Here is a 21,631-nt window from a genome sequence, read left to right as displayed (position 1 = left end):
CGACAGCGCTGCTCACCTGGCCGCCTCCCCTTTAAGACGCACACACCTGGGCTCTCACCTGGGCGCAGGCGCTTCCGCAGGAAGAAGGAAGCGGCGCCGCTGTCGCCTCCCGGCGCTCCCTGCCCGCCTCCTAGGTCCCTCAGCTGCCACCATGTCCGCCTCGGCTGTCTTCATTCTCGACGTCAAGGGCAAGGTGAGGCTGGGCATGAGGAGTTGGGAGACGGACAGGTGAGGTCTCGCTCCCGGGGATTCAGGGGCGACCCCTCCGCGCAGGCCACGGAGGCCCCAGCAAGGGGCCTGGGAACAACCCCCCGCCCCCGCAATCCCTGGAAATCCCGGGTCAAATCCCACCTCCAGCATTCACTCGCTTTGTGCCTGAGGCCAAGGCGATCGCCTCCCAGGGCCTCAGTTTCTCTGTATGTAAAAATGGGAGCAACAGAGGTCCCCACCCAATGAGAATTAATACAACTCGCTGCGTGTAAACTACTTAGCACAGTGGCCTTTCTGGAAATATTAGGGACTCAGCAAATTGAAATTATCTCCATCACCGTCGGCATCCACAGTGTTAATACCTGGGGAAGGCAGCTGGAACAGGGGCCTCTAACTCCCCCGATCTGTGGCTGCCTTGCCTCTTCCTGAAGTCCTTTTATTCCTCTTGTCTTTTTTTAATTTGGAGACAGGGTCTCTTGCTGTCTCCCAGGCTTGAGTGTAGTGGTGCAATCATAGCTGACTGCATCCTGAAATTTCTGGGCTCAAGCGATCCTCCTGCCTCGGTCTCTGGAGTAGCTGTGACTACACAGGTGCAGGCCACCATGCCTGGCTAATTCTTGACATTTTTTTGCAGAGGGATCCCGCTATGTTGCCAAAGCTGGTCTCAAACTCCTGAGTAGCTGGGGCTGCTGGCTGACCTCTCCATGCCCGGCTTTTTTTTTGAGGTGGAGTTTCACTCTTGTTACTCAGGCGGGAGTGCAGTGGTGCTATCCTGGCTCACTGTGACCTCTGCCTCCCGGGTTCAAGCGATTCTACTGCCTTAGCCTCCTGAGTAGCTGGGATTACAGGTGCCCACCACCACACCAGGCTAATTTTTTTGTATTTTTAGTAGAGACGGGGTTTCACCATCTTGGGCAGGCTGGTCTCAAACTCCTGACCTCAGGTGGTCTGCCCGCCTTGGCCCCCCAAAGTGCTGAGATTACAGGCATGAGCCACCGCGCCCAGCCGTGCCTGGCTATTTTTAATTTTTTTTTTTTTTTAATGGAGTCTTGCTCTGTCACTCAGGCTGGAGTGCAGTGGCTCCATCTTGGCTCACCGCAACCTCCACCTCCCAGATTCAAGCAACTCTCCTGCCTCAGCTTCCCGAGTAGCCGGGACTACAGGTATGTGCCACCATGCCTGGCTAATTTTTGTATTTTTATTTTTTATTTTTTTGAGATGGAGTCTCACCTTGTCGCCCAAGCTGAAGTGCAACAGCATGATCTTGGCTCACTGCAACCTCCACCTCTCGAGTTCAAGTGATTCTCCTGCCTCAGCCTCCTGAGTAGCTGGGATTACAGGCGCGTGCCATCATGCCCAGCTAATTTTTTGTATATTTAGTAGAGATGGGGTTTCACCATGTTGGCCAGGATGGTCTCAATCTCTTGACCTCGTGATCCACCCACCTCGGCCTCCCAAAGTGCTGGGATTACAGACATGAGCCACTGCGCCCAGCCACATCTGGCCTATTTTTATTTTTTTGTAGAGATGGTGTCTCGCTATGTTGCCCAGGATGGTCTTGAACTCCTGGGCCCCAGCTATCCCCTGCTTCAGTCTCCCAAAGTGCTGGGATGACAGGTGTAAGCCACAGCAGCCAGCCTGTCCTGTCATTTAATAGCCAAAATAAGAGTGGCGATGAAAATAATATTCCCGTTAATATTAATAGTGAGAACTAAGATGTTTGAGAACCTGCCATGGGTCCTCCCTGTTCAGATGCTGGATGAAACAACCTTAGGAAGTAGTAACTCTTTTTTTTTTTTTGAGACGGAGTCTCGCTCTGTCACCAGGCTGGTGTGATTTCAGCTCACTGCAACCTTCACCTCCTGGGTTCAAGTGATTCTCGTGCCTGAGCCTCCCGAGTAGCTGGGATTACAGGCATGTGCCACAACACCCAGCTAATCTTTATATTTTTAGTAGAGACGGTGTTTCACCATGTTAGCCAGGATGGTCTTGATCTCTTGACCTCATGATCTGCCCGCCTCAGCCTCCTAAAGTGCTGGGATTAAAGGTGTGAGCCACCACGCCCAGCCAGAAGTGTTCACTATTATGGATGGCTTCCTGACTACCAGGCACAATCATATGAACAATCATTTTTCTTTTTCCTTTTTTTATCCTTCTTCCTTTCCTTCCTTTCCTTTCTTTTTCTTTTCTTTCGTTCTTTTCTTTCTTTCTTTCTCTCCCCTTCCTTCCTACCTTCCTTCCTACCTTCCTTCCCTCCCTCCCTCCCTCCTTCCTTCCTCCCTTCCCTCCTTCCTTCCTTCCTCCCTTCCCTCCTTCCTTCCTTCCTCCTTCCTTCCTTCCTTCCTTCCTTCCTTCCTTCCTTCCTTCCTTCCTTCTTTTCTTCAGGGTCTCACTCTGTTGCCCAGGCTGGAGTGCAGTAGTATAATCACAGCTCACTGCAGCCTCAACCTCCTAGGTTCAATCGATCCTCCTGCCTCAGACTCCAGAGTAGCTGTGACTACACAGGTGCAGGCCACCATGCTCAGCTAATTCTTGAAATTTTTTGTAGAGGAATCCCGCTATGTTGCCAAAACCGGTCTCAAACTCCTGGCCTCAAGCGATTCTCCTGCCTCGGTCTCCCGAAGCAGTGGGATTACATGAGTGAGTCATTGCACCTGAACTTTTCTTTCTTTGTCTTTTTCTTTTTTTAAATAATCCCACTTTGGTGCAAATGAAGTCTGGGGCAGCAGCAGGGATTCTGGACCCAGGATGACTTAGATCAATCGCCAGTTTCCATATGCTTCCAACGGACATGGTTTCTAACCTCACTTCTCCTATGTGAAATTGAGATGATGATAACATCTACCCCACAGGGTTGTGGCAAGAACTAATAAGTTAGCAAACATCTACTCTTGTTTTAGTTGCCTGCCTTCCTGCCTGCCTGCCTGCCTGCCTTCCTTCCCTCTCTCCCTCCCTTTCTCTCTTTCTTTCTCTTTCTTCTTTTGAGACGGAGTCTTGCTCTGTCGCCAGGCTGGAGTGCAGTGCCGCGATCTCAACTCACTGCAACCTCCGCCTCCCAGGTTCAAGTGACCCTCCTGCCTCAGCCTCCCGAGTAGCTGGGACTATAGGTGCGCATCACCACATCCAACTAATTTTTTGTATTTTTAGTAAAGACGGGGTTTCACCATGTTGGCCAGGATGGTCTCGATCTCTTGACCTTATGATCCACCCGCCTCATCCTCCCAAAATGCTGGGATTACAGGCATTAGCCACTGTGTCCAGCTGTCGCCTACTCTTTACTAAAACACAGCCTGGTGCTTAGTGAGGGTCCTAGACCCATTTAGCTGTTATCATCACACTCCCATTTTATAGAGCGGGAAACAGGCACAAGGCGGCAGAGCCTTGCCCGAGCCCCTCAGCTAGGAAGTAGGGTCAGAACCGGGCACTGTGCCCCCACAGCGTGGTAGGTTCCTGGATGCTGGTGGTGACCAGGTCCTTTCCTCCCACCCTCAGCCGTTGATCAGCCGCAATTACAAGGGCGATGTGGCCATGAGCAAGATTGAGCACTTCATGCCTCTGCTGGTACAGAGGGAGGAGGAAGGCGCCCTGGCCCCGCTGCTGAGCCACGGCGAAGTCCACTTCCTATGGATCAAACACAGCAACCTCTACTGTATCCACCCCACGTGGTGTCCCTGGGGGTGGGTGTGGGGGGTATTGGCGATGGTGGCACCTCAGGCCGAGAGAGGGTGGGCTGAGGACAGGCGTTGCCCAGCACATCTCTGTGGCTCAGGCTAGCGGGCAGGGGCAGGTAGAGATGAGGGCGGTGGCAAGGGACAGGGTGGAGGTTCAGGGTCTGTATTCCATTTACTCCTCCATAAATGACACCTTTTCCTTAACCTTGCTGCCCCCAGTGGTGGCCACCACATCGAAGAACGCCAATGCCTCCCTGGTGTACTCCTTCCTGTATAAGACAATAGAGGTAGGTACTAGCGTCCCATTGGCTGACTGGTCTATCTGTCTACCCCTCTTGCCAGCCTCTTTCAAAATCCTTTTCTGATAGGAAGCCTTCCCAGATCTCTCTGGGCCTTCTTTTTTTTTTTTTTCTGGTAGAGACGGGGTCTTGCTATATTGCCCAGGCTGGTCTAGAACTTCTAGATTGAAGCAATCCTCCTGCCTCGGCCTCCCAAAGTGTGGGAGCCACCACACTCAGCCCTTCCCTGGGGCCTTGTTCGTGTCCCTGTGCATCCACCATCAAAGCCCCATCACTCTGCATCTCATCAGCTACTTATGAAGTCATCTCTCCCTAAAGGGCAGGGACCAAGAATGTCTCAGAGAGTGTACGGCTCAGCTAAGCTGGAAGACTTGGCATCCAGTCCCAGGTTCCCTGCTTCCTCGCTGTGTGACCTTGAGCAAGTGACTTCTTGTCTCTGTGCTTTAAAAAAAAAAAAAAGAAAAAAAGGCCACGCACAGTGGCTTATGCCTGTAATCCCAGCATTTTGGGAGGCCAAGGCGGGCGGATCACTTGAGGCCATGAGTTCGAGACCAGCTTGGGCAACATGGTGAAACCCATTCTCTACTAAAAATACAAAAATTAGCCGGGTGTGGTGGCAACTGCCTGTAATCCCAGCTACTCTGGAGGCTAAGGCAGTAGAATCGCTTAAACTTGGAGGGCAGAGGTTGCAGTGAGCCAAGATCACACCACTGCACTCCAGCCTGGGTGAGAGTGAGACTCCATCTCAAAAAAAAAAAAAAGTCTGGAAGCCCTTCCCCTCCCCTCCCTTCCCTTCTTCTTCTTCTTCTTCTTTTTTTGATATAGCGTTTTGCTCTTGTTACCCAAGGTAGAGTACAATGGTGTGATCTCTGCTCACCACAACCTCTGCCTCCCAGGTTCAGGTGATTCTCCTGCCTCAGCCTTCCTGAGCAGCTGGGATTACAGGCATGCACCACCATGCCCGGCTAATTTTTTTGTATTTTTAGTGGAGATAGGGTTTCTCCATGTCGGTGAGGCTGGTCTTGAACTCCTGACCTCAGGTGATCCACCCCCCTCAGCCTCCCAAAGTGCTGGGATTACAGGCATGAGCCACCCCACCTGGACCTTTCCCTTCTTTTGAGACAGAGTTTCGCTTTTGTTGCTCAGGCTGCAATGGCACAATCTCAGCTCACCTCAACCTCTGGGTTCTCAGCCTCAGCCTCCTGGGTTCAAGGGATTCTCCTGAATCAGCCTCCTGAGTACCTGGGATTACAGGCATGTGCCACCACACCCAGCTAATTTTCTGTATTTGGCCAGGCTGGTCTCAAACTCCTGACCTCAGTGATCCACCCACCTCAGCCGCCTAAAGTGCTGTGAGTACAGATATAAGCCACCATCCCTGGCTTGTTTCTTTCTTTTCTTTTTTTTTGAGACACCATGCCCCACTAATTAAAAAAATTTTTTTTAGTAGAGGCTGGGCACGGTGGCTCACGCCTGTAATCAAAGCACTTTTGGAGGCTGAAGCGGGTGGATCACTTGAGGTCAGGAGTTTGAGACCAGCCTGGCCAACATGGAGAAACCCTGTCTCTACTAAAAATACAAAAATTAGCCGGGCATGGTGTCGTGCACCTGTAATCCCAGCTACTGGGGAAGCTGAAGCAGTAGAATCACCTGAACCTGGAAGGCGGAGGTTGTGGTGAGCCGAGATCTCGCCACTTGCACTCCAGCCTGGGCAACACTGTGAGACTTAGTCTCAAAAAAAAAGCCACCACACCTGGCCTTTTTTGCCTACTTTTTCAAGCATTCAGCACACTTTCTTTTCTTTTCTTTTCTTTTTTTGAGATAGGGTCTCACTTTGTTGCCCAGGCTGGAGTATAGTGGCACAATCTCAGCTCACTGTAACCTCTACCTCCTGGGTTCAAGCAATTCTCCTGCTTCAGCCTCCCTAGTTGCTGCAGTTACAGGCAGGTGCCACCATGCCTGACTAATTTTTGTATTTTTAGTAGAGACGGGCTTTCACCATGTTGGCCAGGCTGGTCTCAAACTCCTGACCTCAAGTGATCTGCCTGCCTCGGCCTCCCATTATTGGGATTACAGGCATGAGCCACCATGCCTGGCCTTTTTTGTTTTTGAGACAGGATCTTATTCTGTTGCCCAGGCTGGAGTGCCTCCTCCAGTGGCATCCTCATGGCCCACTGAGGCCTCGACCTCCTAATAAAATTTTTGTTGTTGTTAGAGATAGGGGCTCACTGTGTTGCCCAGGCTGGTCTGGAACTCACCTCAAGTGATCCTTGTGCCTTGGCTTCCCAAGGTGCTGGGGTTACAGGCATGAGCTACTGTGCCCAGCCCTTAGCCACACTTTTGTGGGTGTCTCTCTCCCCTGACCCCCAGGTATTCTGTGAATACTTCAAGGAGCTGGAGGAGGAGAGCATCCGGGACAACTTTGTCATCGTCTATGAGTTGCTGGATGAGCTCATGGACTTTGGCTTCCCGCAGACCACCGACAGCAAGATCCTGCAGGAGTGAGTGGACCCCTGGGGGCAGGCTGGACTGTGGGTGTAAGTAACTGGAGGAGGTCCACAGAGGTGTCCCTGTGTCCAGCTGCCTGTCCCTACCGCCCTCACTCCAGGTACATCACTCAGCAGAGCAACAAGCTGGAGACAGGCAAGTCACGGGTGCCACCCACTGTCACTAACGCTGTGTCCTGGCGCTCTGAGGGTATCAAGTATAAGAAGAACGAGGTCTTCATTGATGTCATAGAGTCTGTCAACCTGCTGGTAAGCCCGCATACCTCCCCCGCACCCCTTCCAGGGCCTGGCTGCGGGAGAGGGAGCTGGATGCCTGCTGACCACCCCCCACATCCATCCTCAGGTCAACGCCAACGGCAGCGTCCTGCTGAGCGAGATCGTTGGTACCATCAAGCTCAAGGTTTTTCTGTCGGGAATGCCAGAGCTGCGGCTGGGCCTCAATGACCGCGTGCTCTTCGAGCTCACTGGCCGTAAGTATTTAGGGGACCTTTCTTCTGAGAAGTGCACAGGGGAGTCGCAAACCTGGCCCACGTGGGGACTTAGAGAATCGCCGCCGGTTTTGAAATAAGTGCTCCCACGCCATCTGCTGGTCACGGCCAGTATTGCAGCCAGTGGTTGACTGTTTCAAAGGCTATTTCATGATTGAGCGACTGTTGGGTGCCAGGTGCAGTTTTAGGCTCTGAGGACACAGCAGTGAAGAAAAAGACAAACCCTCGTTCTTACAGAGATGATATCCCACTGGGAGGAGGAGACATTATAACATCTTTCTTTTTTTTTTTTTTTGAGACGGAGTCTCGATCTATCGCCCAGGCTGGAGTGCAGTGGCGCGATCTCGGCTCACGGCAAGCTCCGCTTCCTGGGTTCACGCCATTCTCCTGCCTCAGCCTCCTGAGTAGCTGGGACTACTGGCGCCCGCCACCGCGCCCGTCTAATATTTTGTATTTTTAGTGGAGACGGGGTTTCACCGTGGTCTCGATCTCCTGACCTTGTGATCCACTCGCCTCGGCCTCCCAAAGTGCTGGGATTACAGGCGTGAGCCACCGCGCCCGGCCCATAACATCTTATTTATGTATTTATTTATTTAGAGATGCGGTCTTGCTGTGTCGCTCAGGCTGGAGTGTAGTGGTGTGATCATAGCTCACTGCAGCCTTGACCTCCGAGGCTCAAGTGATCCTCCCACCACAGCCTCTCGAGTAGCTGGGACCACAGGCATGGACCACCTACTTTTTAAATTTTTTATAGAGACGGGGGTCTCGCTTTGTTGCCCAGGCTGGTCTAATCTCCTGGCCTCAAGCGATCCTCCTGTCTTGGCCTCCCAAAGTGCTAGGAGTACAGGTGTGAACTACTGTGCCTGGCTCAGCATCTTATTTATTTATTTATTTGAGATGGAGTCTCGCTCTGTCACCAGGCTGGAGTGCAGTGGCATGATCCCAGCTCACTGCAACCTCTGCCTCCTTGGTTCAAGCGATTCTCCTGCCTCAGCCTCCCGAGTAGCTGGGACTACAGGCAAGTGCCACCACGCCCTGCTAAATTTTTTTTTGTATTTTTAGTAGAGACAGGGTTTTACCACGTTGGCCAGGATGGTCTCGATCTCTTTACCTTGTGATCTACCTGTCTCGGCCTCCCAAAGTGCTGGGATTACAGGTGTGAGCCACCACGCCCGGCCTCAGCATCATATTTAAAAGTCAGACACTGCCAGGTGTGGTGGCTCACGCCTGTAATCCCAGCACTTTGGGAGGCCGGGACAGGCGGATCACCTGAGGTCAGGAGTTTGAGACCAGCCTGACTAATGTGGAGAAACTCCGTCTCTACTAAAAATACAAAATTAGCCGGGAGTGGTGGCACATGCCTGTAATCCCAGCTACTCAGGAGGCTGAGGCAGGAGAATTGCTTGAATTCGGGAGGTGGAGGTTGTGGTGAGCCAAGATCGTGCCATTGCACTCCAGTCTGGGCAACAAGAGTGAAACTCTGTCTCAAAAAAAAAAAAAAAAAAAAGAAAAAAAAAAAAAATTCCAGGCCCTGTGGGTACAGATGCTAGGTTTGGATTCCAGCTCTACTCTCCCAGTTTTTATTCATCCTCTCTGGGCCTCAGTTTCCCCATATGTGAAATCGGTGATAGTGGTGGGCAGGGAAGGTAGGGAGGGATCCTTTCCTGTTCCCTAGGGTCACTCTGCACTCTCCACTCTGAGTTTCAGGTGGCAAGAACAAATCGGTAGAGCTGGAGGATGTAAAATTCCACCAGTGCGTGCGGCTCTCTCGCTTTGACAACGACCGCACCATCTCCTTCATCCCGCCTGACGGTGACTTTGAGCTCATGTCCTACCGCCTCAGCACCCAGGTGAGGCGGGGTCCAGCCACATGTGGGTGGGGTAGGATGGGGTAGGCTGCAGAGTGACGCTGGGCCCGGCGCGGTGGCTCACGCCTGTAATCCCAACACTTTTGGAGGCTGAGTCGGGTGGATCACTTGAGGACAGGAGTTCGAGACCAGCCTGGCCAACAGGGTGAAGCCCCGTCTCTACTAAAAATACAAAAATTAGCCAGGTGTGGTGGCACATGCCTGTAATCCCAGCTACTGGGGAGGCTGAGGCAGGAGAATTGCTTGAATCCGGGAGGTGGAGGTTGCAGTGAGCCGAGATCACGCCATGGCACTCCAGCCTGGGTGAAGAAGCGAGACTCTGTCTCAAAAAAAAAAAAAGAAAGAGAGTGACCCGTCTCCAAGAACTCCCCCTTCTTCCCACAGGTCAAGCCACTGATCTGGATTGAGTCTGTCATTGAGAAGTTCTCCCACAGCCGCGTGGAGATCATGGTCAAGGTGGGCCTTGGGGGAACGCTTATTAACAATACATGATTTCGGGTGGGCGTGGTGGCTCACACCTGTAATCCCAGCACTTTGGGAGGCCGAGACAGGCGGATCACAAGGTCAAGAGATCGAGACCATCCTGGCTAACACGGTGAAACCCCGTCTCTACTAAAAAATACAAAAACCTAGCCGGGCGAGGTGGCGGGCGCCTGTAGTCCCAGCTACTCGGGAGGCTGAGGCAGGAGAATGGCGTGAACCCGGGAGGCGGAGCTTGCAGTGAGCTGAGATCCAGCCACTGCACTCCAGTCTGGGCGACAAAGCGAGACTCTGTCTCAACAAAAAAACAAAAAAAAAACAAACAAAGGCCGGGCGCGGTGGCTCAAGCCTGTAATCCCAGCACTTTGGGAGGCCGAGACGGGCGGATCACGAGGTCAGGAGATCGAGACCATCCTGGCTAACACAGTGAAACCCCGTCTCTACTAAAAATACAAAAACTTAGCCAGGCGAGGTGGCAGGCGCCTGTAGTCCCAGCTACTCGGGAGGCTGAGGCAGGAGAATGGCGTGAACCCGGGAGGCGGAGCTTGCAGTGAGCTGAGATCCGGCCACTGCACTCCAGCCTGGGTGACAGAGCGAGACTCCGTCTCAAAACAAACAAACAAACAAACAAACAAACAAACAAAAAATACATGATTTCGGGTGGGCGTGGTGGCTCACACCTGTAATCCCAGCACTTTGGGAGGCTGGGATGATTAGACCACTTAAACCCAGGACTTTGACACCAGCCTGGGCAACATGGTGAAACCTATTTCTACAAAAAATACAAAAATTAGCCCAGTGGTGAGTGCCTGTAGTCCCAGATAGTTGGGAGGCTGAGGTGGGAGGATTGCTTGAGCCCAGGAAGAGGAGGTTGCAGTGAGACAAGGACCCTAGCCTGGATGACAGAGCTAGACTTCATCTCCAAAAAAAAAAAAGAAAAAACAAAGTCTGGCCGGGCGTGGTGGCTCACGCCTGTAATCCCAGCACTTTGGGAGGCCAAGGCGGGTGGATCACGAGGTCAGGAGATCGAGACCATCCTGGCTAACACGGTGAAACCCCGTCTCTACTAAACATATAAAAAAAACTAGCCGGGCGTGGTGGCGGGCGCCTGTAGTCCCAGCTACTCGGGAGACTGAGGCAAGAAAATGGCATGAACCCAGGAGGCGGAGCTTTCAGTGAGCTGAGATCTCACCACTGCACTCCAGCCTGGGCGACAGAGCGAGACTCCGTCTCAAAAAAAAATAAGTAAATAAAAGGGCTTGGTGAATATTTGAAGGATGAGCAAGCGAATTCTTCATGCTCCCCTGACAGGCCAAGGGGCAGTTTAAGAAACAGTCAGTGGCCAACAGCGTGGAGATAGCTGTGCCTGTACCCAGCGATGCTGACTCCCCCAGATTCAAGACCAGTGTGGGCAGCGCCAAGTATGTGCCAGAGAGAAACGTCGTGATTTGGAGTATTAAGTCTTTCCCGGTAAGCACCAGGGACCGGCGGGGGATCTGGGGGTGGAGGGAACTGGAGCAGTGTAGGGGCTGCCCAGGAGGCATGAGAACAAGGCAGAGAGTAAATCAGAGACCCAGTCAGGTGTGGTGGCTCATGACTGGAATGCCAGCACTTTGAGAAGCTGACATGGCAGATTGTTTGAACCCAGGAGCTGGAGACCAGCCTGGAGAATACAGCGAGACCCTACCTCTATAAAAATATTAAGAGGAGGTGGGCGCAGTGGCTCACGCCTGAAATCCCAGCACTTTGGGAGGTTGAGAGGTGAGCGGATCACGAGGTCAGGAGTTTGAGACCAGCCTGGCCAACATGGTGAAACCCCATCTCTACTAAAATTATAAAAATTAGCTGGGTGTGGTGGCACATGCCTGTAATCCCAGCTACTCAAGAGACTGAGACAGGAGAATTGCTTGAACCAGGGAGGCAGAAGTTGCAGTGAGTTGAGATCGTGCCACTGTACACTCCAGCCTGGGTGACAGAGCGAGACTCTGTCTCAAAAAAAAAAAAAAAAAAAATTAAGGAGCCGGGCGTGGTGGCTCCTACCTGTAATCCTAGCACTTTGGGAGGCTGAAGCAGGTGGATCAGCTGAGGTTAGGAGTTCAAGAACAGCCTGACCAACATGGTGAAACCCCGTCTCTACTAAAAATACAAAAATTAGCCGGGCGTAGGGGCGCGTGCCTGTAATCCCAGCTACTCAGGAGGCTGAGGCAGGAGAATCACTTGAACCTGGGAGGTGGAGGTTGCAGTGAGCTGAGATCGCGCCACCACATTCCAGTCTGGGTGACGGAGTGACACTCTGTCTCAAGAAAAAAAATTAAGAAGAAAGAAATACAAATACATCAGAGAGGTACATATGTATGCAAGTGATTATTTTGTGGGAGTGATCAAGCTAGGAACCAGGCCAGTTTATTTCAAAGATGGGTAAACTTCCATGACGGGAAGTGAGTAGATTTAAATATCCCCCTGCCAATGTCTCGAAGAAACCAGCCCTGGGTTCAACTTCCTCACTATTGCTTTGCTGAGCTGGGTGGGTTTGGGAAACCCATTTTCACTTAAGGAGGCTCAGTTTGCCCATCTGTGAAGTGGGCAGGATCAGGTGACCCACATCCCTTGGCTGCTAGAGGTTTTAGTTTGTCCCCGTGATCTTGGGAGAGGTGGATCATCAGTGCCTGTAAAACAGGACATGGTAGTTAAAAAAAGAAAAAAAACCCTGATTGGGTTTTGCAATCAGAATCTTCCCTGGTGAATGTCACCCAGGTTAGAGTGTAGTGGTGCGATCACGCCTTACTGCAGCCTCAAACTCCCAGACTCAAGGGATCCTCCTGCCTCACCCTCCCGAGTAGTTGAAACTACAGGCATGTTCCACTGTACCCAGCTAATTTTTAAACTTTTGTAGAGATGGGATCTCACTATGTTGCCCAGGCTAAAGAGCGTTTATTTTCCTGTCTGTGAAATGGGCTGTGAGCAGATCTTGCTCCGGGGGTTGCTGTAAGGAAGGTCTCAGGAGCGTAGGGGGGCCCTGGTGTGCCTAATGCCCCCATGTTCCCTCAGGGGGGCAAGGAGTACTTGATGCGAGCCCACTTTGGCCTCCCCAGCGTGGAAAAGGAGGAGGTGGAGGGCCGGCCCCCCATCGGGGTCAAGTTTGAGATCCCCTACTTCACTGTCTCTGGGATCCAGGTGAGATAAGCGGGCAGGGAGGCTCCTCCCCTTGACTTTGGTGGGTTCCCCTCTCTCCTGTCCCTTGGCTCGAGTCACCTCAGTCCCCTGGCCTGTGTTAACACTCCTCTGAAGGTTGCCTGGTCTTTCCCTAGAGCAGTGTTACCTTTATCTGCCCACAGTCTGGGCTCCCTCTCCCCCGGCCTGTGCCACCTCGTTCCCCACTGGCTTGTTCACTTCTGTCCCTTCTCCACCTCCAAAGCCATTCACCATTCCCTTGCCTGTGCCACCTTGTCCCGCCAAGACCATGTGATGTCCTCTCATCGATCCCAGCCTGTGCCATGTAGCCCCTTGGCCTAAGCCATCTCTTTCTCCCTGGCCCTGGCCTGCTCCCTCCTGCAATCCTGGACCACCTCTTTTCATTCCCTTCTAGGTCCGATACATGAAGATCATTGAGAAAAGTGGTTACCAGGCCCTGCCCTGGGTTCGCTACATCACCCAGAGTGGCGGTAAGGCAGCCCAGCTCCTGGGGACAATGGGGTGAGGGAAAGGCAGTGGGTGGGGACTCGGGGGCTTCACCACATTCTAGCTCAGAAAACCAACGAGGGTCGGGTGTGGTGGTTCACGCGTGTAATCCCAGCACTTTGGGAGGCCAAGGCGGGTGGAGACCAACCTGGCCAACATGGTGAAACCTTGTTTCTACTAAAAACACAAAAATTAGCCATGCCTGGTGGCATGTGCCTATAATCCAAGCTACTCAGGAGGCTGAGGCAGAATTGCTTGAACCCAGGAGGCGAAGGTTGCGGTGAGTTGAGATCCCGCCACTGCACTCCCGCCTGGGCGACAGAGACCCTGTCTCAAAACAAAAAAAAAAGCGAACGGTCCCTTCTTGTCATGGCACCCTGGGCCTCGGTTTGCACGTCTTTAAAATGAGGGCAGTTGGCTGGGTGTGGTGGCTCACATCTGTAATTCCAGCACTTTGGGAGGCTGAGGTGGGAGGACCGCTTGAGCTCAGGAGTTCCAGACCAGCCTTGGCAACACAGCAAAACCCCTGCACTACAAAAAAGTATAAAAATTAGCCAGGTGCAGGGGCTGGGCGCGGTGGCTCAAGCCTGTAATCCCAGCACTTTGGGAGGCCGAGACGGGTGGATCACGAAGTCAGGAGATCGAGACCATCCTGGCTAACCCGGTGAAACCCTGTCTCTACTAAAAAATACAAAAAACTAGCTGGGCTAGGTGGCGGGCGCCTGTAGCTCCAGCTGCTCCGGAGGCGGAGTTTGCAGTGAGCTGAGATCTGGCCACTGCACTCCAGCCTGGGCGACAAAGCGAGACTCTGTCTCAAAAAAAAAAAAAAAAAAAAATTAGCCAGGTGTGGTGTGTACACCTGTAGTCCCAGCAAATCAGGAGGTTGAGGTGGAAGGATCATCTGAGCCTAGGAGGTGGAGGCTGCAGTGAGCTGTGATCGCGCCAGCCTGGGCAAAAGTGAGACCCTGGCTCAAAAAAGGAAAAAAAAGCGGGGGCAGTTGTCAGCTCTAGGGTGGTCGTGAGTTTGGAGAAGGGGCTGAACCTATAGCACTCCCATCTACTGCCTGGAAACCACTTTGTTGCTATGGTTACAGTCCCTGTGTTTAGCACCATTCTTAGCCTTGTTGATCATAAGTGCTGGGATAGGGGATACATTGAGGGGGTGTGGGAGGCTGTCCCTTTTCCTTCCCCCGCTCCCCATTTCTTTTCTTTTTCAAGATGGAGTCTCGCTCTGTCACCCAGGCTGGAGTACAGTGGCATAATCTCAGCTCACTGCAACCTCCACCTCCCGGGTTCAAGCTATTCTTATGCCTCAGCCTCCCAAGTAGCTGGGATTACAGGCACCCACCACTGCGCCCAGCTAATTTTTTAGTTTTAATAGAGATGGGGTTTCACCATGTTGTCCAGGCTGGTCTTGAACCCCTGACCTCAAGTGATCTGCCCGCCTCGGCTTCCCAAAGTGCTGGGATTATAAGTGTGAGTCACCGTGACTGGCCGCCCTCCCCATTTCTGAGATGGCCCCTCCTCATTCTTTCTCTGCAGATTACCAACTTCGTACCAGCTAGGAGAAGAGATGGGGGCTCGAACACGGGGCTTCCCTACAGCCCCAGATGCAGATTTTAGAGGGAGGGAAGGTGCGGGCTGTGTGTGTCTGTGTGAGGGCAGGTCCTGGATTTGGCAGTTTCTTGCTCCCAGCACCCGCCCCTTCCTCACATCTTCCTTATTCCATAGGCTGGGAGAGAAACTCTCTCTGCTTCCCTCGCCCTTGGAGCTTTCCCCGTCCCCCTGATTTTATATGAAGAAATAGAGGAGGGGCTTGAAGTCCCCCTCGCGAGTGCCTTCTTGCAACAACCTGCCTTAGCGGGTGTTGCGTGTCCCTCTTTCACAGCTGCTGAGCCCAGAGGCCCCGCTGGCCCCTCCTCTGAATTTTAGGATGTCATTAAAAAGATGAATCTAGCCGCTGTCTATGTGTTTTTTGAATGGGGACATTACTGAAGTGCTGCAATGGGAGTGGGCAACACGTGTCCATTCCTCAGTCCTGGGTCATCTCCCTGGTCCTCTGCTGTTGATTTGCTTCCCACCTTCAGTCTGTTCCCCGAAAAGCCGCTAGAGGGCGCATGTTAGCCTCGCGTCTTTCTTTTCTCTCTTTCCTTCCTTTTTCTCTTTCTTTTTCTTTCTCTCTTTCTTTCTTTCTTTCTTTCTTTCTTTCTTTCTTTCTTTCTTTCTTTCTTTCTGTCTGTCTGTCTGTCTTTCTTTCTGTCTTTCTTTCTTTCTTTCTTTTCTTTTCTTTCTCTTTCTTTTTCCTTCCTTCCTTCCTTCCTTCCTTCCTTCCTTCCTTCCTTCCTTCCTTCCTTCCTTCCTTCTTTCCTTCTTTCCTTCTTTCCTTCTTTCTTTCCTTCTTGATAGTCTCACTGTAGTCCAAGCTGGAGTGCAGTGTCCTGATCTCAGCTCACTGCAACCTCTGCCTCCCAGGTTCAGGCAATTCTCCTGCCTCAGCCTCCAGAGTAGCTGGGATTATAGTCGCCCACCACCACGCCCGCCTTTTTTTTTTTTTTTTTTTTTTTTTTGAGACGGAGTCTCGCTCTGTCACCCAGGCTGGAGGAGTGCGGTGCGATCTTGGCTCACCACAACCTCCGCCTCCCGGGTTCAAGTGATCCTCCTGCCTCAGCCTTCCGAGTAGCTGGGATTACAGGCGCCCAATACCATGCCGAGCTAATTTTTGTATTTTTATTAGAGATGGGGTTTCACCATGTTGACCAGGCTGGTTTCGAACTCCTGACCTCATGATCTGCCCTCCTCGGCCTCCCAAAGTGCTGGGATTACAGGCATGAGCCACTGTGCCCAGCTTTATTTTATTTTATTTTTTTTTGAGACGAAGTCTCGCTCTGTTGCTCAGGCTGGAGTACAGTGGTGTGATCTCGGCTCACTGCAACCTCCACCTCCCAGGTTCAAGTGATTCTCCTGTCTCAGCCTCCTTAGTAGCTGGGATTACAGGCGCACACTACCATGCCCCGCTAATTTTTGTATTTTTAGTAGAGACGGGGTTTCACCATGTTGGTCAGGCTGGTCTCAAACTCCTGACCTCATGATCCGCCCTCCTTGGCCTCCCAAAGTGTTGGGATTACAGGCGTGAGCCACTGCTCCAGGCCGATTTTAGTATTTTTAAATAGAGACGGGATTTCACCATGTCAGCCATGCTGGTCTCGAACTCCTGACCTCAGGTGATCCACCTGCCTCAGCCTCCCAAAGTGTTGGGATTACAGGCGTGAGCCACTGCGCTCCGCGTTCCTATCTTATTAAAGTCATGGCCTGGTCAGGCGTGGGCAACAGAGAGAGAGACTGTCTCAGAAAACAAAAACAAAAACAAAAACAAAAAACCCAGGCGTGGTGGCTCATGCCTGTAATTCCAGCACTTTGGAGAGGCCGAGGCGGGCCACAAAGTCAGGAGATTGAAACCATCCTGGCTAACATGGTGAAACCCCGTCTCTACTAAAAATACAAAAAAATTAGCCGGGTGTGACAGTGTACGCCTGTAGTCCCAGCTACTCAGGAGGCTGAGGCAGGAGAATGGCGTGAACTCGGGAGGCGGAGCTTGCGGTGAGACAAGATCGCGCCACTGCACTCCAGCCTGGGCAACAGAGCGAGACTCCGTCTAAAAAAAAAAAAAAAAAAGCCACGGCTTGATCTGCACAAGTGCCACCCCGATCCCCCACCTACCTGCTGTCCCCTCCTCTGTACCACACCAGGCACACTCCCACCTCTGGGCCTTAGCATCTGCTGTGCCTCCCAGCTGGTGCGCTTTTCCCCATATAACCACAAGTCTCCCTCCCTCACCTTTAAGTCTCAAATCAAATGTCACCTCCTCAGGGAGGCCCTCACTGCCTTTCTGTTTCAACGGCTAGGCTCATCGGGTCAGTCGCCTCTACCATTCTAAAAAGATTTAACTATTGGCGGGGCGCTGGAGCTCACGCCTGTAATCCCAACAGTTTTGTAGGCCAAGGCAGAAGGATCCGTTGAGCCCAGGAATTCGGGACCAGCCTGGGCAACATAGCAAGAACCCCAAAATAAAAAAAAGAAGTGTATTTAAAAGCAAAACACAAACAACAAACAAACAAAAAACACTAGCCTGGGCAACATGGTGAAAACCCGTCTCTACTAAAAATACAAATTAGCCAGTAGTCCCTGTAGTCCCAGCTACTCGGGAGGCTGAGGCGGGAGGATCACTTGAGCCGGGGAAGTCGAGGCTGCAGTGAGCTGTGATCGCACCACTGCATTCCGGCCTGGGTGACGGGAGTGAGACCCTGACTCAAAAATAAATACATAAATAAATAAAAATTAACTATCGTCTCTGGCCCCAGACCATAGGTGTCCCTGCAGCAGGGGCCTCCTGGCGTGCTCTCCACTCGGGAACCTCTAGGAGGTACTAAGTAAATCTTTGAGCGAAGACCTGAGTCCCTGTCTGGCTGCGACTATGTCCTCCCAGGCCTTCCCACGTGGCAGTTGCAGGCTCCTTTCCTCTTGGCTCAGTCTGAGCCAGTCAGGGTGATCCCTTCCTCATCCACCCCGTCTCCCCGTTTCCCTTTATTACGGTGCTTGACACTATCTAATATTATTTAGTTGCTTGAATGTGCGCGTCCAGCTCCCAGGACGCCCCCTGCACACAGTGAATGAATGAATGAATGAAATAAAGCGCCCAGCGCGTAGTAAGGGCCAATGAATATCTATTAGTAGTGGGACCTCGGATTGGGTGGCCCCAGCCCTGCCTCCCTTCCCCCAGGAGGCGCCGAGGTCCCAGAGCAGCCCGCGCTACCCTGCCCCTGACCTTTCTCCCTGGGTCAGTTAAAGCGGCCGTCTTTCCCGCCTGCCGGGTTCATTTGAAAACCGAAAACCCCGCCATTGCCGGCGGTCCATCGGTTGCTGAGCTCTGACCAATCAGGAACAACGCATTTCACGCCGAGCTCGAAATTTCCCCGGCGACGCGCAGCCATTGGTTATGCAGGCCCTGCGGGAGGAACGCCGTAAGGTCGCGCGCCGGGCAACGCGGATTCGCTACACAGTAGCGAGTTTGTAAGAAAACAAATCCGCGGCGTTCGGGGCGTGGCCGGGAGCACGTTGGCTCCGCCCCCTGGCTGCTGCCTCGGCGGCGGCGGCGGCGCAGGCTCAGAGCAGACCCCGCCCGGCAAGGAGGAGGGAGGGTGAGTTAGGGGGAGACCCGGCCCCCAAGGGGCGGGCGCCGGGCAGGGCCCCGCCGGCGGCCGAGGGTTGGGCCCAGCTCCCAGCCCCTCGCCTGCCTCCGGCTGACAGGGGGAGGAGCCCGCTGGGAGGGCCGGGGTCTTGGGCTGGGGAGCCGGGCCGGGAGTGCAGAGCAGCCGGGCGCACCGCGGCCGCGTCCCGGGAGGGCTGCTCGGGCCAGCGCCCGCCGGTTGCTCCGTGCTGACAGCGCCGGGTTGGGGCGGGGCGGGGGTCTTCGCAGGCCGTCAGTGTCGACATGCTGCTGGAGGAGGTCCGCTCCGGCGACCGGCTGAGTGGGGCCGCGGCCCGGGGCGACGTGCAGGAGGTGCGCCGCCTTCTGCACCGCGAGCTGGTGCATCCCGACGCCCTCAACCGCTTCGGCAAGACGGCGCTGCAGGTGAGGCCGGGCCGGCCCAGGTCGGGGGCGGGGTGGCTCGGCGGGGTGAGGATCGAGACCCCAGAGCCCCTCTCCTCTGGTCTCCTGGCCCTGGTGGTGACCCACTGGAAACCGGTCCTTCTTCTCTAGGCTTTCATTGTTCCCCCACGGTCCCCTTTCGAAGGTGGGTGGTGGGTGAGGCTAGGTTGTGGGGGGAGGGGAGAGCTTTTTAGCATCTTCTCTGGGAGGATTCCTGGTTCTCTGAGTGCGGAAGATTCACTTTCCCTGGGGAGGTTCTTATTCCGTGGGTGCGGGTTCAGCTCCTTTGGATACCGTTTCCATGGGGACGGCTCACGTTTCTTGGGGCTTCTATGGGGAGATCCGATCTCTGGAAGGAGAGGTCCTGTCTCCAGGGGTTCCTCATTTTGTAGGGGGCTCTCTGAGACATATCTGGTTACTTGGGGGTGGGGTCTTCATTCCTAAAGATTATGCGGATCCTAGCTATAGTGTGGGGGCCCCAGTGGAGGAACAGTGTCAGATCGCAAGACATCCTTATATTCCCTGGGAGAGTTTAGAGAGGAGTCTCTTTTCTCTTCTTTTATTATTGCTTTTGGAATCCCGCTTCCTGAAGGGAGCTCTCAGGTACTCTGAGGTGACATCACCATTATACAGGAGGAGGCTAATTCCTGGAGAAGGGGGTGGGGTTCGCTTTCCTTTGACATCTCTTTTCCCTTATGAGGACTATCAATTCTTTGGGGGTAGTTCTCCATCTCTGGGGGCCCATTTCCTGGAGGGGATTTTATATTTCCTGGTGATTGCCCATATCTGGGGGCGTCTTTGGTCCCTTGCGGGAGAGTCTTAGGTTCCTTGAAAGTTTCCATGGGGGCTGTTCTCTGGGTTGGGGGGTCTCATTCTTAAGGGAGTGACCAGCTTTTGGGGGGGGTCCCTATTCCCAGGAGAACTTTTTCTCTGCATCTCAAACAGTCCCCTGGGGGCTTATGCAGCTTCTCCGTTCACTAGAGGATCCCTCCTCTGGCATTTCCTGTTCCGGGGAGATGCCTCTTTCTGGATGACCCTTCTCTCTCCAGTAACCCCTTTTTTTTTAATTAATTAATTAATTTATTTATTTTTTTTGAGACAGAGTCTCGCTTAGTCGCCCAGGCTGGAGTGCAATGGCGCGATCTCGGCTCACTGCAAACTCCGCCTCCCGGGTTCACGCCATTCTCCTGCCTCAGCCTCCCGAGTAGCTGGGACTACAGGCGCCCGCCGCCTCGCCCGGCTAATTTTTTGCATTTTTAGTAGAGACGGGGTTTCACCGTGTTAGCCAGGATGGTCTCGATCTCCTGACCTCGTGATCCGCCCGCCTCGGCCTCCCAAAGTGCTGGGATTACAGGCGTGAGCCACCGCGCCCGGCCAGTAACCCCTTTTTTGGAAACCCCTCCCTTGAGGACCTCCTGATCCTCTGTCCCTCACACAGGTCATGATGTTTGGCAGCACCGCCATCGCCCTGGAGTTGCTGAAGCAAGGTGCCAGCCCCAATGTCCAGGACACCTCCGGCACCAGTCCAGTCCATGACGCAGCCCGCACTGGATTCCTGGACACCCTGAAGGTCCTAGTGGAGCACGGGGCTGATGTCAACGCGCCTGATGGCACCGGGGCACTTCCTATCCATCTGGCGGTGCAAGAGGGTCACACTGCTGTGGTCAGCTTTCTGGCGGCTGAATCTGATCTCCATCGCAGGGACGCCAGGGGTCTCACACCCCTGGAACTGGCACTGCAGAGAGGGGCTCAGGACCTCGTGGACATCCTGCAGGGGCACATGGTGGCCCCGCTGTGATCTGGGGTCACTCTATCCAGGAAGAGAACCCCGTGGGGTTATGTATCAGAAGAGAGGGGAAGAAACACTTTCTCTTCTTGTTTCTCCTGCCTGCTGCCGCAGTAGGGGAGGAGCACCAGTTTGTGGCTTATAGGTGTTGGTTTTTGGGGTGTGTGGGTATTTGGGGGACGTTTCTCATTTGTTTTTCTCACTCCTTTTGGTGTGTTGGACAGAGAAGGGCTCCTGCAGGCCACAGCCACCTAAACGGTTCAGTTTTTTCTGCGCCCCAGGCTGTTGGGGCCTCAGACAAGACCCAAGGGCAGAGCGTTTAAGAGTGAAATCACCTCCAGGGAGCGTAGAACCTGGTGACCTTGGCTGGCTGTGCTCAGAGACCTGAAGTGTGCACGTTGCTTCGGGCACAGGGGGTGGGGGGAGAGTCCCAAATCAGTAAGAAGGTAGAATGAGTTATTCATATTCTGTTGGAAGCTTGTTTTCCAGTCTCTTGTACAGCGTTTTAAAAGAAATGGATTCTATTTATTATGCTTTATTGGAAAAAAATGTTGTAATAATTTAATGTTTTTACCCATTAAATTAAGACTTGTGCATGATCACAGCGCGGGTGGCTTCAGATTTTTGAGTCTGGGATGGAGAGTTACACATCCCGGATGTTGATGGGGATGAGGACGGGGGTCGGGGATCGTGGATGCGGTGGGTGAGGGGAGAGAATAGTAATTCCCAGGGCGCCAGGGTGAGTGAGCTGGGTGGGGCAGCGGTTTTCGCTGTCGGAACGGAAGGGAAGCAGGAAACCGCGAGTGGAGAAAGGGCCCCCAGATGTCAGCTGGGTGCCCGGAGCACCGGGGGTGGGGCGGGTGGGCGGTGGCCGCGGCCTTCCCCGCAGGGGCGTAGCGGTGGGCGGTGACTGCGGTCATGAGGCGAAGGGGATCCCGGAAAAGCCAGGGGCGGGGTTAGGTGCGGTCCGCCTCTTTTGAAATTGGATGCGGGCGGG

The 21,631-nt window shown here is 53.4% G+C and overlaps 2 protein-coding genes across 8 annotated transcripts; both read left to right on the top strand.

Moving 5' to 3' along the window:
- Positions 1-53: 53 nt before the first annotated feature.
- Positions 54-15,157, top strand: AP1M2 (adaptor related protein complex 1 subunit mu 2). 6 transcript variants are annotated; one of them, XM_015122865.3, is made up of 12 exons: positions 54-193; positions 3,703-3,859; positions 4,101-4,168; positions 6,551-6,681; positions 6,789-6,936; positions 7,031-7,157; positions 8,883-9,025; positions 9,428-9,499; positions 10,835-10,993; positions 12,572-12,697; positions 13,110-13,185; positions 14,744-15,157. In XM_015122865.3, exons 1-12 carry the CDS (start codon positions 152-154, stop codon positions 14,764-14,766), a joined length of 1,272 nt encoding a protein of 423 aa, XP_014978351.1. In that variant the 5' UTR covers positions 54-151; the 3' UTR covers positions 14,767-15,157. The 6 variants fall into 6 exon arrangements, with proteins under 6 accessions (XP_014978351.1, XP_014978350.1, XP_077833551.1 ...); XM_015122864.3 differs by having other exon boundaries at positions 63-193; positions 8,877-9,025; XM_077977425.1 differs by having other exon boundaries at positions 63-193; positions 6,971-7,157.
- A 3,206-nt stretch (positions 15,158-18,363) lies between these two features.
- On the top strand, positions 18,364-21,236 carry CDKN2D (cyclin dependent kinase inhibitor 2D). 2 transcript variants are annotated; one of them, XM_015122788.3, is made up of 3 exons: positions 18,364-18,396; positions 18,675-18,830; positions 20,287-21,236. In XM_015122788.3, exons 2-3 carry the CDS (start codon positions 18,690-18,692, stop codon positions 20,644-20,646), a joined length of 501 nt encoding a protein of 166 aa, XP_014978274.1. In that variant the 5' UTR covers positions 18,364-18,396; positions 18,675-18,689; the 3' UTR covers positions 20,647-21,236.
- Positions 21,237-21,631: the final 395 nt, after the last annotated feature.

The sequence above is a fragment of the Macaca mulatta genome, chromosome 19 (assembly GCF_049350105.2).
Source record: "Macaca mulatta isolate MMU2019108-1 chromosome 19, T2T-MMU8v2.0, whole genome shotgun sequence".
Lineage (NCBI taxonomy): Eukaryota > Metazoa > Chordata > Mammalia > Primates > Cercopithecidae > Macaca > Macaca mulatta.
This window is presented reverse-complemented; position numbering and strand designations above follow the sequence as displayed.

Bases quoted from the DNA above. Each gene is read 5' to 3' on its own strand.
- AP1M2 (XM_077977425.1), top strand. From the start codon at position 152: ATGTCCGCCTCGGCTGTCTTCATTCTCGACGTCAAGGGCAAG. The intron at 6,937-6,970 runs GTAAGCCCGCAT...CACCCCTTCCAG, and splicing joins TAGAGTCTGTCAACCTGCTG to GGCCTGGCTGCGGGAGAGGG. The intron at 9,026-9,427 runs GTGAGGCGGGGT...TTCTTCCCACAG, and splicing joins CCTACCGCCTCAGCACCCAG to GTCAAGCCACTGATCTGGAT.
- CDKN2D (XM_015122788.3), top strand. From the start codon at position 18,690: ATGCTGCTGGAGGAGGTCCGCTCCGGCGACCGGCTGAGTGGGGCCGCG. The intron at 18,831-20,286 runs GTGAGGCCGGGC...TCCCTCACACAG, and splicing joins TCGGCAAGACGGCGCTGCAG to GTCATGATGTTTGGCAGCAC.